General features: G+C 43.4%; 1 protein-coding gene across 4 annotated transcripts in view; it reads left to right on the forward strand.

The window, feature by feature from the left end:
* LOC109873041 (janus kinase and microtubule-interacting protein 2) overlaps positions 1-13,377 on the forward strand; it is a 47,726-nt gene extending 34,349 nt beyond the window's left edge. Inside the window, exons 12-22 of one of the 4 annotated variants that reach the window (XM_031808505.1) lie at positions 2,759-2,821; positions 3,079-3,177; positions 4,495-4,596; positions 4,880-4,933; positions 5,064-5,129; positions 5,260-5,328; positions 5,992-6,069; positions 6,309-6,512; positions 8,062-8,127; positions 9,145-9,221; positions 9,660-13,375. In XM_031808505.1, the coding sequence (XP_031664365.1) occupies positions 2,759-2,821; positions 3,079-3,177; positions 4,495-4,596; positions 4,880-4,933; positions 5,064-5,129; positions 5,260-5,328; positions 5,992-6,069; positions 6,309-6,512; positions 8,062-8,127; positions 9,145-9,195 (852 nt within the window). In that variant the 3' untranslated portion in view covers positions 9,196-9,221; positions 9,660-13,375. Of the gene's footprint in view, positions 1-2,758; positions 2,822-3,078; positions 3,178-4,494; positions 4,597-4,879; positions 4,934-5,063; positions 5,130-5,259; positions 5,329-5,991; positions 6,070-6,308; positions 6,513-8,061; positions 8,128-9,144; positions 9,222-9,659 lie in introns of all 4 variants that reach the window. The other 3 variants (XM_031808506.1, XM_031808503.1, XM_031808504.1) reach the window with 3 other exon arrangements.
* The last annotated feature ends 756 nt before the right edge of the window (positions 13,378-14,133 follow it).

Raw genomic sequence — 14,133 nt, forward strand, 5'->3', positions numbered from 1 at the left:
CATGAACTACTGCAGCATAAATACTGGAGGCTGAGACAGGAGGGGTCAGGAGACACTGTGGCCCCATCCGAGGACACCCCCAGACAGGGCCAAACAGGAAGGATATAACCCCACCCACTTTGCCAAAGCACAGCCCCCACACCACTAGAGGGATATCTTCAACCACCAACTTACCATCCTGAGACAAGGCTGAGTATAGCCCACAAAGATCTCCGCCATGGCACAACCCAAGGGGGGGCGCCAACCCAGACAGGATGACCACATCAATGAATCAACCCACTCAGGTGACGCACCCCTTCCAGGGATGGCATGAGAGAGCCCCAGTAAGCCAGTGACTCAGCCCCTGTAATAGGGTTAGAGGCAGAGAATCCCAGTGGAAAGAGGGGAACCGGCCAGGCAGAGACAGCAAGGGCGGTTCGTTGCTCCAGAGCCTTTCCGTTCACCTTCCCACTCCTGGGCCAGACTACACTCAATCATATGACCCCACTGAAGAGATGAGTCTTCAGTAAAGACTTAAAGGTTGAGACCGAGTTTGCGTCTCTTACATGGGTAGGCAGACCGTTCCATAAAAATGGAGCTCTATAGGAGAAAGCCCTGCCTCCAGCTGTTTGCTTAGAAATTCTAGGGACAATTAGGAGGCCTGCGTCTTGTGACCGTAGCGTACGTGTAGGTATGTACGGCAGGACCAAATCAGAGAGTTAGGTAGGAGCAAGCCCATGTAATGCTTTGTAGGTTAGCAGTAAAACCTTGAAATCAGCCCTTGCTTTGACAGGAAGCCAGTGTAGAGAGGCTAGTACTGGAGTAATATGATCAAATTTTTTGGTTCTAGTCAGGATTCTAGCAGCCGTATTTAGCACCAACTGAAATTTATTTAGTGCTTTATCCGGGTAGCCGGAAAGTAGAGCATTGCAGTAGTCTAACCTAGAAGTGACAAAAGTATGGATTAATTTTTCTGCATCATTTGTGGACAGAAAGTTTCAGATTTTTGCAATGTTACGTAGATGGAAAAAAGCTGTCCTTGAAATGGTCTTGATATGTTCTTCAAAAGAGAGATCAGGGTCCAGAGTAACGCCGAGGTCCTTCGCAGTTTTATTTGAGACGACTGTACAACCATTAAGATTAATTGTCAGATTCAACAGAAGATCTCTTTGTTTCTTGGGACCTAGAACAAGCATCTCTGTTTTGTCCGAGGTTAAAAGTAGAAAGTTTGCAGCCATCCACTTCCTTATGTCTGAAACACATGCTTCTAGCAAGGGCAATTTTGGGGCTTCACCATGTTTCATTGAAATGTACAGCTGTGTGTCATCCGCATAGCAGTGAAAGTTAACATTATGTTTTCGAATAACATCCCCAAGAGGTAAAATATATAGTGAAAACAATAGTGGTCCTAAAACGGAACCTTGAGGAACACCGAAATTTACAGTTGATTTGTCAGAGGACAAACCATTCACAGAGACAAACTGATATCTTTCCGACAGATAAGATCTAAACCAGGCCAGAACTTGTCCGTGTAGACCAATTTGGGTTTCCAATCTCTCCAAAAGAATGTGGTGATCGATGGTATCAAAAGCAGCACTAAGGTCTAGGAGCACGAGGACAGATGCAGAGCCTCTGGAACCCTTGTTTCCTATATCGTGTACTACTCTTGACCAGGGTCCAGGGCTCTGTTTGGTCAGCGTAGAAAACTATAAAAGGAAATGGCTACCATTTGGGATGGGTCCTACGACATAGAGGAAGGCTATACACAATGTCCCAGTCGCATGGGTGGCTTGAACTGTACGTGACCTTAGTTATTATGCAATTATTTACCTACTACGAGTACCAAATGTAACAGGGCTGTGAAAAAAAGAGTGTTGGACTGTTTAGTAGTGATTCGTCTTGGTGACCAAGAGGAAATGTCAATGAATGGTATTGATTCGGTTGCCCCACAACAGAGAATGACAATTTTGAATAGGGTTGTGATTGACGCTAGTATTTCATACACTGTTGGTCAGATCAGTTAACAAACTGAAATGCTATCCATAATGGGATAGCTACACTGAGTGTACAAAACGTTAGGAACACCTGCTCTTTCCATTACATAGACTGACCAGGTGAATCCAGGTGAAAGCTATAATCCCTTATTGATGTCACTTGTTAACTCTTAAGATGAAAGGGAGGAGACAGGTTAAAGAAGGATTTTTAAGCCTTCAGACAATTGAGACATGGATTGTGTATGTGTGCCATTCAGAGGGTGAATGGGCAAGACAAAATATTTAAGTGCCTTTGAATGGGGTATGGTAGTAGGTCCCAGGCACACCGGTTTGTGTCAAGAACTGCAACGCTGCACAGTTTCTTGTGTGTACCAAGGATGGTCCACCACCCAAAGGGCATTCAGCCAACTTGACACAACTGTGGGAGGCATTAGACTCAACATGAACCAGCATTCCTGTGGAACGCTTTTGACACCTTGTATAGTCCATGCCCTGACGAATTGAGGCTGTTCTGAGGGCAAAAGGGTGGGGGTGCAACTTAATATTAGGAAGATGTTCCTAATGTTTTGTACACTCAGTGTATGATATTGACCTACGGGAGCATATATACATTATATAATGTCATAATATATTGTTATTATATATAGATGTTAGATATTTCATAAGACAAGCCTCATCAGTACGTTGTAACCAGAGAAATAAACTGGTACACTCACTCTAATTCCATGGTTATAAGTAACAGAAGACAACGTTTCCCTCATTGAAACTGGGTTCTCTTCTGACAGGACTCCAAGTGGGTAGAGGAGAAACAGCTGTTCTTCAGGAGGAATCAGGAGCTGCTGGAAAAGGTCTGTCCTTCTATGATATCATTGATGTTATAATAGTATTGCATTTACACCATTCATCATCACATGGAAGCACTTTACTTTCTGCAGTAAAGTTAACTCACCTCGCCCTCCACTAATGTCCACTTCTGAGAAGGGTGATGCATGGTAGCCATTTTGGATCTGAACATTCACTATGCACCACTTGATATTGCAGAGGTATGGAAGTCCATGCAACTGGCAGGCTCTGACCTTCATGCTATACATCTGGTCTTCTGCAGGTGGAGAAGTTAGATGCAAAATGTGGTCGACAGCAACAGGAGCTGCAAGACTCCAAGGACCAGAATGAGCTCTTGGAATTCAGAATACTGGAACTAGAGGTGGGCCTGGTTTTGACAGGTTAATGAAGCATACTGTACATTTGAATGGAATCACAGCTGTTTACTTAAATAAAATTGTCTAAGATCAGTGGTGGACTAGATAAATATATATAATGGGTTTGTAATATTCCCGTCAATAGATGTTTTGCTAAATTGACAAGAACAGAGAGGGACACATTAAACACTTTACTTCAGGCTTGTTTGGGGAACCTTTGTATTCAGTGTTACAGTCTCTCAGCTCAGTGTTTCTCAGCTCCAACACACACACACACACACACACACACACACACACACACACACACACACACACACACACACACACACACACACACACACACACACACACACGTGCGGAGCATGATAATTCCTGCCCCAAGACCTACAGCCCAGCCCAGCACTGCTTGCTGCTTCTGCCAACATGCTAATCAATTGCAGTTTTTTTTCATGGCCAGGCTGAGACAGGCTCAGAACACAGGGCTTTGTGCATTCTGTGCTGCAGTGCAGATACTACAATAAGCCCCCAAAAGGATGGTGCTTCCATCTACTGGATAAAGAATAGAACAACAGAAAATATCCCTGCACTGAATCCCTCCACAGTCTTCTTTGTCCAATCATAAAAATATATATACAGTACCAGTCAAAAGTTTGGACACACCTACTCATTCCAGGATTTTTCTTTATTTTTGCTATTTTCTACATTGTAAAATAATAGTGAAGACATCAAATCTATGATATAACACATATGGAATTATGTAGTAACCAAAAAAGTATTAACCAACTCAAATCATGTTATTTTTGAGATTCTTCAAAGTAGCCACCCTTTGCCTTGATGACAGTTTTGCACACTCTTGGCATTCTGTATAACAGCTTCACGAGGAATGCTTTTCCAACAGTCTTGAAGGAGTTCCCACATATGCTGAGCATTTGTTTGCTTCTTTTCAAAATAAAGAAAAACCCTTTAATAAGTAGGGGTGTCCAAACTTTTAACTGGTACCGTATATCAAATCAAATCAAATGTATTTATATAGCCCTTCGTACATCAGCTGATATCTCAAAGTGCTGTACAGAAAGTATATATAGTATATATAGTATATATGTTTTTATATACAGTATATATGTTTTATTGTCACATACAACAGATATATGCAGGGAAATGTGTTGTTTTACAGGGTCAGTCATAGTAGTATGGCGCCCCTGGAGCAAATTAGGGTGAAGTGCCTTGCTCAAGGGCACATCAACAGATTTTTCACTTCGTCGGTTCCATCCTTTTAACCAATGCTTTTAACTGATTAAATAAATGTAATTTTCCTCCTGTAGGAGCGTGAGCGAAAGTCCCCTCCGTTTAATCATCTCCGCATGCATCCGTTCTCCGAGGGTGTCAGCGCCCTACAGATCTACTGTATGAAGGAAGGAGTGAAGGTATAACCCATCTCAATAATATCTGATTGCGTTGTAACATTAGACATTTTAGTCATTTAGCAGACGCTCTTATCCAGAGCTACTTACAGTTAGTGCCTTCATCTTAAAATAGCTTGGTGAGACAACAACACATCACAATCGTATCAAGTACATTTTTCCTCAGAAAAGTATTTTTTCAGCAAAGTCAGTTCTTTTTTATATTTATACACGTGATATTTTGTCTTCCTGCTAAACAATGTCAGGTGAAATAGGATGCTGATTGTTTATTTCAATCCTTTCCCAGGATGTCTGTGTACCTGACCTGATCAAGCTCCTAGACATTCTGGGTGATAATGGGGTAAGTCTGTTGGAATGGGCTCTATAATATGTTGTTACTGATGTTTTGCCAATGTTATCCAATCACTCCTACTTTGCCAAATGATTAAAAATCAAGATTGTTTTACCTTATTTTTATTTTATTTATTCAGAACTTGCGAAATGAGGAGCAAGTGGCCATTATTCAAGCTAGCACTGTCCTCTCTCTTGCTGAAAAGGTATGCCAATACAAAACTAATATTGTTGCTTAGATCAAAGTTACTTGTAAGCAATGTCATAGCCATTCATATAGCATTGTTACTTATCAAAGTCATTGTTGTGCATTGTGCTGTCTTTGTCTCTCCCTAGTGGATACAACAGATTGAGGGAACAGAGGCAGCGCTGCACCAGAAGATGATTGACCTGGAGCTCGAGATGGTGAGTTCCTTCTCCATTCACATCCCTCACTCACTGTCACATCACGCTAGCTCGGCTTGACTTGAGTAGTTTTTACTGCGTTTCATGGAATTAAAATGTCATATTGCTGCTTATATGGTTTATGGGCGGCAGGTAGCCTAGTGGTTAAGAGAGTTGGGCCAGTAACTAACTGAAAGGTCGCTGGTTTGAAAAAAAATCTGCCGATGTGCCCTTGGGCAAGGCACTTGACACTAATTGCTTCTGTATGTCGCTCTGGATAAAGAGCCTCTGCTCAATGACGTAAATGAAGAGTGTATGTGCACAAGATATTTACTCTCCTGTGTTCCTGGTTTCCTCCCAGTCTTGTCAATATCGCTGAGGCTGTTTCCACTATTCCAGGTTTGTAACTGTGACATAAGCAGGACGTTTGTTGTATGTTGTTATCTCGCAGAAGCAGACGAGTGTGTCTCTGAATATTGCCTACAGTATTACAAGCCTGGCACATGTTGTGTAATATATCATGTTTGTGTGGAAGAGATGCTCAAACGACTATAAGGTGTAAAGACAACACTACCTGTATCACTACCTGTTGATGTGATGTTAGGGACTGTTGAGGATGGTACTGACTTCTTCAGTCACAGTATTGAGATCAAAACACTGACCCGAGAGCACTGTCCCCCACAGGAGATGTTCTGTAAGCAGAAAGGCTATCTGGAGGAGGAGCTAGACTACAGGAAGTCAGCCCTGGATCAGGCCTACACGGTAACTGTTGCATTCCCCCTCATTCAACCTCCTGCCTTTAAATACACAATTGCTTTTTCATTGGCCACAAACATGTTCCATTTCAAGTGAACTTTGAACATACTGTAAGTGTAACATCGATTGTTGTGTGCCATGCATACACCTCTCCCCTAGCCAGTACCGACTTGTAGATGATGGCTATCTACATACATTATATTATCGTCACTTTGGCTAACTACCCCCTCAACCTCCACCCACAGCAAATCCAGGAGCTGGAGGCTACTCTCTACAACGCGCTGCAGCAGGACAAGGTGATCGGGTACGGCGAGCCTCTGAGTGACATGCAGAAGGACGAGCTACGTACGTCTGTGGAGAAGCTACGCAGACAGATGCTGAGGAAGAGCAGAGAGTTCGACTGTCAGGTTCTGGCTGAGAGGATGGAGCTGCTCCACCAGGCCCATCAGGTACAATATACAGTCACACAATATATTCCATTCAGCTGACGCTTTTGTCCAAAGTCACTTACAGTGTATTCATACATGTACATTTTCATGGGTTGCCCCAGTGGAAATCAAACCCATTATCCATTCAAATGTATTATAAGTACACTCCCTTTGATGACTCAACACGAGACATGACTCAACAGATGAGGACTGTCTGTTGGAATTGCAGCTGAAACTATGTTTTCTCTATGAGTCGCCTTGTCTGAGACTTTAGACCTGAAGCTTTGTGTTAGTGGACACATGTCTTAGTCACACAGACAACCCAGGGTCGATACCTGTTGGTTAGACCAGGATATTCTAATGTCTAATTCTATGGTGGTGAGACCAGTGTATTCTAGTGTCTAATTCTATGGTGGTTACATCAAGGTATTCTAGTGTCTAATTCTATGGTGGTTACACCAAGTTATTCTAATGTCTAATTCTATGGTGGTTACATCAAGGTATTCTAGTGTCTAATTCTATGGTGGTTACACCAAGGTATTCTAATGTCTAATTCTATGGTGGTTACACCAAGGTATTCTAATGTCTAATTCTATGGTGGTTACATCAAGGTATTCTAGTGTCTAATTCTATGGTGGTTACACCAAGGTATTCTAATGTCTAATTCTATGGTGGTTACACCAGGGTATTCTAATGTCTAATTATATGGTGGTTAAATCAAGGACAAGGCAGACAGTCACACCAGTAGAACCCTGATGCACCTGCATTGGAGTCAACATATGGCATTCACTTAACATGAGGAATTCACACTTGTACCCACTTTGATGAAAGAAAGATCAATAAAATACAGTATGTCTAGAAAGAACAGAAGGATAGCTTTCACAGATCCTCAGTCCTAACAGCAGTTCAATACTTAGTATGCAACACTTACACCTGACATCAACTTTATATTGTTACTCGAAGCAGTTACACCATTTAACAGAACAGCATATGTTTTCTGGAATGAACAAGAGATTGTTCAACCCAAATTGTAATTTACTGTAACGTGGAACAAAGATGATACAGCTGCTGTAGTTCCTAGATGCTACTGTAGAGGGCGATGTTCCATTGATTTACAGTTTACACGGGCTGATCCACTCCAGAGGGTAGCAGCATCGTGTGGCAGCCTCTCACACACAAGCAGCTGCTGAACCCCTTACCAGGCTACTCCAAGGGCAGAGCTGTCAGCATACCTGTCTCACCCATGGTTTTACAGAAAGCATTTAATGTTTCAATAAACCATGCCACAGGCAGATGCCCCAATGAAACCCCAAATTTATCTAAATCATTTTTACTGATACACCAAAACTGTAATACTTATGTTTACCTGACTGTACAATACATATATGTTTTCTTAACGTTTGTTGTAAAGTTTATTTATTTTTCCAGCAGTGATTCAAAAGTGTATGTAAAATATAGATTTATGGAGCATATTTGTGTTGGCTTGACATAAAGTTAATTCAGCTATAGCATGCAATGTTACTGTTGAATAGATTGGATATACTCACTAAGGGAACAACAATGTTTTCAGAGAATCCGAGACCTGGAGGATAAGACAGACATTCAGAGGAGACAAATTAAGGATCTGGAGGAGAAGGTAAGATGGCTGTCAGAGTTATTTACCCTCACACAGGTTTTTCTCTCTCCTCCCTGTTGGCTATAAACTGACTATGACTGTGTCCCAAATGCCATCCTATTTCCTATCTAGTCCTATGGACCCTAGTTAAAAGTAGTGCACTATATAGGAAATAGGAACTCAGCCCCTGTGATGCTTCTGTGACCTGAAGGGGCCTGTTAAAATATTAAATATAATGTGTTGTTATCCCTAAGGCTTTCCACTTGACTGACATTCAGTCTGTCTTCTCCTTATATTATCCTTACAGTCAAGCATCAGGCAGACCTTTGTCCCACTGAACCCCACATCACTGACTAGTTAATGAACCAAACATAATGAGGCGTGGCCAGTAGTTCTGCTTCCATTGTTGCACGATACAGAGGGGGATGTGCGGTTTGGTCAGGTCAGCGCATATAGTCAGGACCTCGGCCCTGTTAGAGTTAAAGTCCTGAGTGGCTCCCGAGTAGTGCAGTGGTCTCTCAGTGCTAAAGGCGTCACTACAGACTCTGGTTCGATTCCAGGTATCACATCTGGCTGTGATTGGGAGTCCCATACCAGCACACAATTTGCCCAGTGTTGTTAGGGTTTGGCTGGGGCAGGCTGTCATTGCGAATAAGAATTTGTTCTTAACTGAATTGCCTAGTTAAATAAAGGTTAAATATAAATTAAAAGTTGTATATGAACCAAGTTGTACATGACTCGCTTTTTGCTGTAGTTCTGTAATGGCTATGGTCTGTTTGACACCATAGAGGCTAGCCATATCAGGACTAGATTTCTCTGTATTTAAATAAAGTTCAATTCATTGATTCATTGATAGTTCCCCACCTAGTAGAACAGTGTTTCTTAAGCATCCTCTGTTTCTGCTTGTAACTAACATGTCTTCTGTTTTTCCGACTCTCTCCTCTCTTTTTCTCTCTCTCTTTTTCTCTCTCGCTCTCTCTTTTTCTCTCTCTCTTTCTCTCGCTGTCTAACTCACTCTCTCTCTCTCACTCTCTGTAGTTTTTGTTTCTGTTCTTATTCTTTTCTCTTGCCTTTATCCTTTGGCCTTGATGTCTGTGACATCTCCTGCAGCAGAGGTAAGTCTGGCCTGGTCAATAAACTCAAGAGAATTTTCTCATCTTCCTTTCTACACTCATCTGTTTCCCCTGTTGTTCTTCATCTCCCTAGCGACCATCAGGACCTGTGATCGTCTTTGTAGTGTAGCCAACGTGTCTTTCCACAGTTGTGATTCATGAAGTTCCATTGTTTAGGGAATCATGCTATATGTAACTAATACTTTTCCTTTTCATTGAAGCCAACCCATTTTTCCTTCACAGTTATGAAGAAGAGCATTATTTAGTGCTAACCTTTGTCAGACTGGGACGTTGTGTTCTTGGCATGTAAGCTTTGTTTGGTCTGCCGGCTGCTCGGCCGCTTCTTAGTCCTCCGTATGGATAATGCTGTAATGTACACACAACCATTGTTGGATTGATCTCATACTCTTCTATCGTTGTCTCTTTCTTCTCTGTTTGCAGACAGCGTGGAAACCTGGAGATTGTGTTTGTGACTGCAGTGGGTTTTATTTTGGGGAGAAGAGAGTCGACTTTGTGACTCATATTGTAACAGTGAGTGGATATGGAACTGTTGTGTGTTGGACATGGCTGGGAATTCACACCTGTTTGATTTGGGACCTCACTCTGGGGATATACATAATGTATGCTGCACTGCACTGGACTGATCCTTGGACCATGGAACTTCTCTCAACTCCGTGGGATAACTGGAACAGAACCCTCAGTCGGAAAACACACACACACACACACCCGTGTAAACAGTCATATACACTGTACACGCTGATACAAACATACTGGAAACACACACACACACACGCATGCACACACACACACACATCAATCCACTTTTAAAGACAAAGGAAACCAAAGTCTAGGAGATCTTATCTCTGCCATGCAGGGGAACGCTACACCATCCATCTACTCCAAGACTACACCCTGGCTACATACCGGCTACCCCCAGACTACCCCCCGACTACCCCCAGAGTAACCCCCGACTACCCTAGCCTACCTCCAGAGTACCCCCGACTACCCCAGCCTACCCACAGAGTACCCCCAGACCACCCCCCTTGACTACCCCCAGAGTACCCCCCGACTACACACAGAAGAGGACAGGAAAGACTGCTGTAGGCTACATCAACAGGCCTCACCAGACCACAGTCCTTCCAACTCTCTCCCTCTCCTCTCTCTCTTATAAACCTGATCGGACGCTCTTATGTGTGAATGCACCCCTTCACAGGAGTGACGAGACATGATCAGGGCCTGTGAGTGTGGTGACTGACTGATCTTATGGTGACTGAATGACTGATCTGATGGTGACTGTCTGATCTGATGGTGACGGACTGACTGACTGTTCTGATGGGGACTGAGTGACTGTTCTGATGGTGACTGTTCTGATGGTGACTGACTGACTGTTCTGATGGTGACTGTTCTGATGGCGACGGACTGACTGTTCTGATGGTGACTGACTGACTGTTCTGATGGGGACTGACTGACTGTTCTGATGGTGACTGACTGTTCTGATGGGGACTGACTGACTGTTCTGATGGTGACTGTTCTGATGGGGACTGACTGACTGTTCTGATGGTGACTGTTCTGATGGGGACTGACTGACTGTTCTGATGGGGACTGTTCTGATGGGGACTGACTGACTGTTCTGATGGGGACTGTTCTGATGGGGACTGTTCTGATGGTGACTGACTGACTGTTCTGATGGTGACTGTTCTGATGGTGACTGACTGACTGTTCTGATGGTGACTAACTGTTCTGATGGGGACTGACTGACTGTTCTGATGGTGACTGTTCTGATGGTGACTGACTGACTGTTCTGATGGGGACTGTTCTGATGGTGACTGACTGACTGTTCTGATGGTGACTGTTCTGATGGGGACGGACTGACTGTTCTGATGGTGACTGACTGACTGTTCTGATGGGGACTGACTGACTGTTCTGATGGGGACTGACTGACTGTTCTGATGGTGACTGACTGTTCTGATGGGGACTGACTGACTGTTCTGATGGTGACTGTTCTGATGGGGACTGACTGACTGTTCTGATGGTGACTGTTCTGATGGGGACTGACTGACTGTTCTGATGGTGACTGTTCTGATGGGGACTGACTGACTGTTCTGATGGTGACTGTTCTGATGGGGACTGTTCTGATGGTGACTGACTGACTGTTCTGATGGTGACTGTTCTGATGGGGACTGACTGACTGTTCTGATGGTGACTAACTGTTCTGATGGGGACTGACTGACTGTTCTGATGGTGACTGACTGACTGTTCTGATGGTGACTGTTCTGATGGGGACTGTTCTGATGGTGACTGACTGACTGTTCTGATGGTGACTGTTCTGATGGGGACTGACTGACTGTTCTGATGGTGACTAACTGTTCTGATGGGGACTGACTGACTGTTCTGATGGTGACTGACTGACTGTTCTGATGGTGACTGTTCTGATGGGGACTGACTGACTGTTCTGATGGTGACTGACTGACTGTTCTGATGGTGACTGTTCTGATAGGGACTGACTGACTGTTCTGATGGTGACTGTTCTGATGGGGACTGACTGACTGTTCTGATGGTGACTGACTGACTGTTCTGATGGTGACGGACTGACTGTTCTGATGGTGACTGTCTGATCTGATGGTGACCCACTGACTGTTCTGATTGGGATGGACTGTTCTGATTGTGACTGACTGATCTGATGGTTACTGACTGACTGTTCTGTGACCAGGAGACACAGGACATGGGACACCCAGGATAATGTGTCTCCTCTGGTCTCAGACCAGCCGAAACAGCTCAGGTGATGGCAGAGATAGAGAAGTACGGGAGAGAGGATCCACTATGTGCTCACACACGGACCCACCAGATATCCTTTTCAACAGAAGACCAAGGATTCTGTTTGTAGACTTTAACTGTCATTTTTTAAACCAGCAGACAGAATGGAATTAGGTCTCTGGTTCTACTTCCTTTCCTTTTTTAATAAACCAAAAGTCCCAGTCGATCCCCATGTACCAAGATTTCCACAGAGAAAAAAGAAGACCCTCTATATGGCTGTGTAATATATAGATTTGTTGATATGTACATGTGTCTTGATGATTTCTGTAGTCTCTTTTCTTCTTTCTGTGAATATGACCTCTTTCTCCTCTGCAGCTTGAACAGTAGAACTACTCAGCCGTTTCTAAATACTCCAACGTATGAAACACTCTGTTTATTGTGGTGACAGCTGCAAATCAACTTTACTTCCTCAATTGTACTGAACTTAAAATAATTGGAATATCGATATTCTCCTCCACTCTTTTTCCTTTCACATTCCCTCTCTTTTGTACTCTTTCAAGATGGTCAATTGTAGCCTACCAGCAGGAGTTTCATGGTTTATACTGAATGACGATTACTACTCCCTTTAAATGAACAGTAAACACTACGTCCCAGCTACCTACCTGCATCCTAAACAGCTTTGGCTGATTCTGGTCATTGTCTTCTCAGCAAATCGATCAGGAATACTGTAAAACGAAAAGGAATACTGTACCTCTTTCAGCAATGACATGCCTTTTTGCTCTACTGTATTTGACTAACACCTCTTTCAGCACCATGGACACCACAGGGGTCGGTTCTAACCATCCCCATCTCCCAACTGAAATAGGAGAAAGTTGACGAAATGTCTACCTGCTGGTTCTGCTTCTCTCCTTTCACCCTGACTATGTTCTGGTCTTGCAATATTAACTACATGTCCCTGTCCAACCCCTCACCCACCCACGCTAGCTCCCCCACCCGGCCCTATTTAGCGGCCTAGCAACCCAAAGCATCCCATTACATACCTGTACATGTCCCACTTCTCTTACATTACACTGTAGGAGAATGATTGACACTATTTTGGAACAAACTCAGCCATCTAGCGATTGCCTTAAATGCGCTTTCCCCATCAATTTGTAAGTTATTTTTAATGATTATGTTTTTGATCAGTTAGTATGATTATGTAATGTTGTACATTTCTTTTCACCGAGGACATTGATTTGTATATCTTTACCCTCCTGTCTTCCAACGAGAATTTAACCCCCTCCTCTTCTTTCAAGTATATTAAACTAACAAAAAGGGAGAATGATGAAAATAAAAGTTCATGTCTTGCAGTTTTAAGTGTCAGTATTTTTGTGACATCTTATTTCCAAATCTCATTTGTGGTTGTGACTGACTTTTCCAGAACCTGTTGTTACAGCACGTCTCAGTTGCTCCAGAACCTGTTGTAACAGCTTATCCTAGTTCCTCCAGAACCTGTTGTAACAGCTTATCCTAGTTCCTCCAGAACCTGTTGTTACAGCGTGTCTCAGTTGCTCCAGAACCTGTTGTTACAGAGTGTCTCAGTTGCTCCAGAACCTGTTGTTACAGCGTGTTTCAGTTCCTCTAGAACCTGTTGTTACAGCGTGTCTCAGTTTCTCCAGAACCTGTTGTTACAGAGTGTCTCAGTTGCTCCAGAACCTGTTGTTACAGCGTGTTTCAGTTGCTCCAGAACCTGTTGTTACAGCACGTCTCAGTTGCTCCAGAACCTGTTGTTACAGCACGTGTCAGTTGCTCCAGAACCTGTTGTTACAGCACGTGTCAGTTGCTCCAGAACCTGTTGTTACAGCACGTCTCAGTGGCTCCAGAACCTGTTGTTACAGCGTGTTTCAGTTGCTCCAGAACCTGTTGTTACAGCACGTGTCAGTTGCTCCAGAACCTGTTGTTACAGCACATCTCAGTTGCTCCAGGACCTGTTGTTACAGCACGTGTCAGTTGCTCCAGAATCTGTTGTTACAGCACATCTCAGTTGCTCCAGAACCTGTTGTTACAGCGTGTTTCAGTTGCTCCAGAACCTGTTGTTACAACACATCTCAGTTGCTCCAGAACCTGTTGTTACAGCGCGTCTCAGTTGCTCCAGAACCTGTTGTTACAGGACATCTCAGTT

Source organism: Oncorhynchus kisutch, linkage group LG28 (genome assembly GCF_002021735.2).
Source record: "Oncorhynchus kisutch isolate 150728-3 linkage group LG28, Okis_V2, whole genome shotgun sequence".
NCBI classification, from domain to species: Eukaryota; Metazoa; Chordata; class Actinopteri; order Salmoniformes; family Salmonidae; genus Oncorhynchus; species Oncorhynchus kisutch.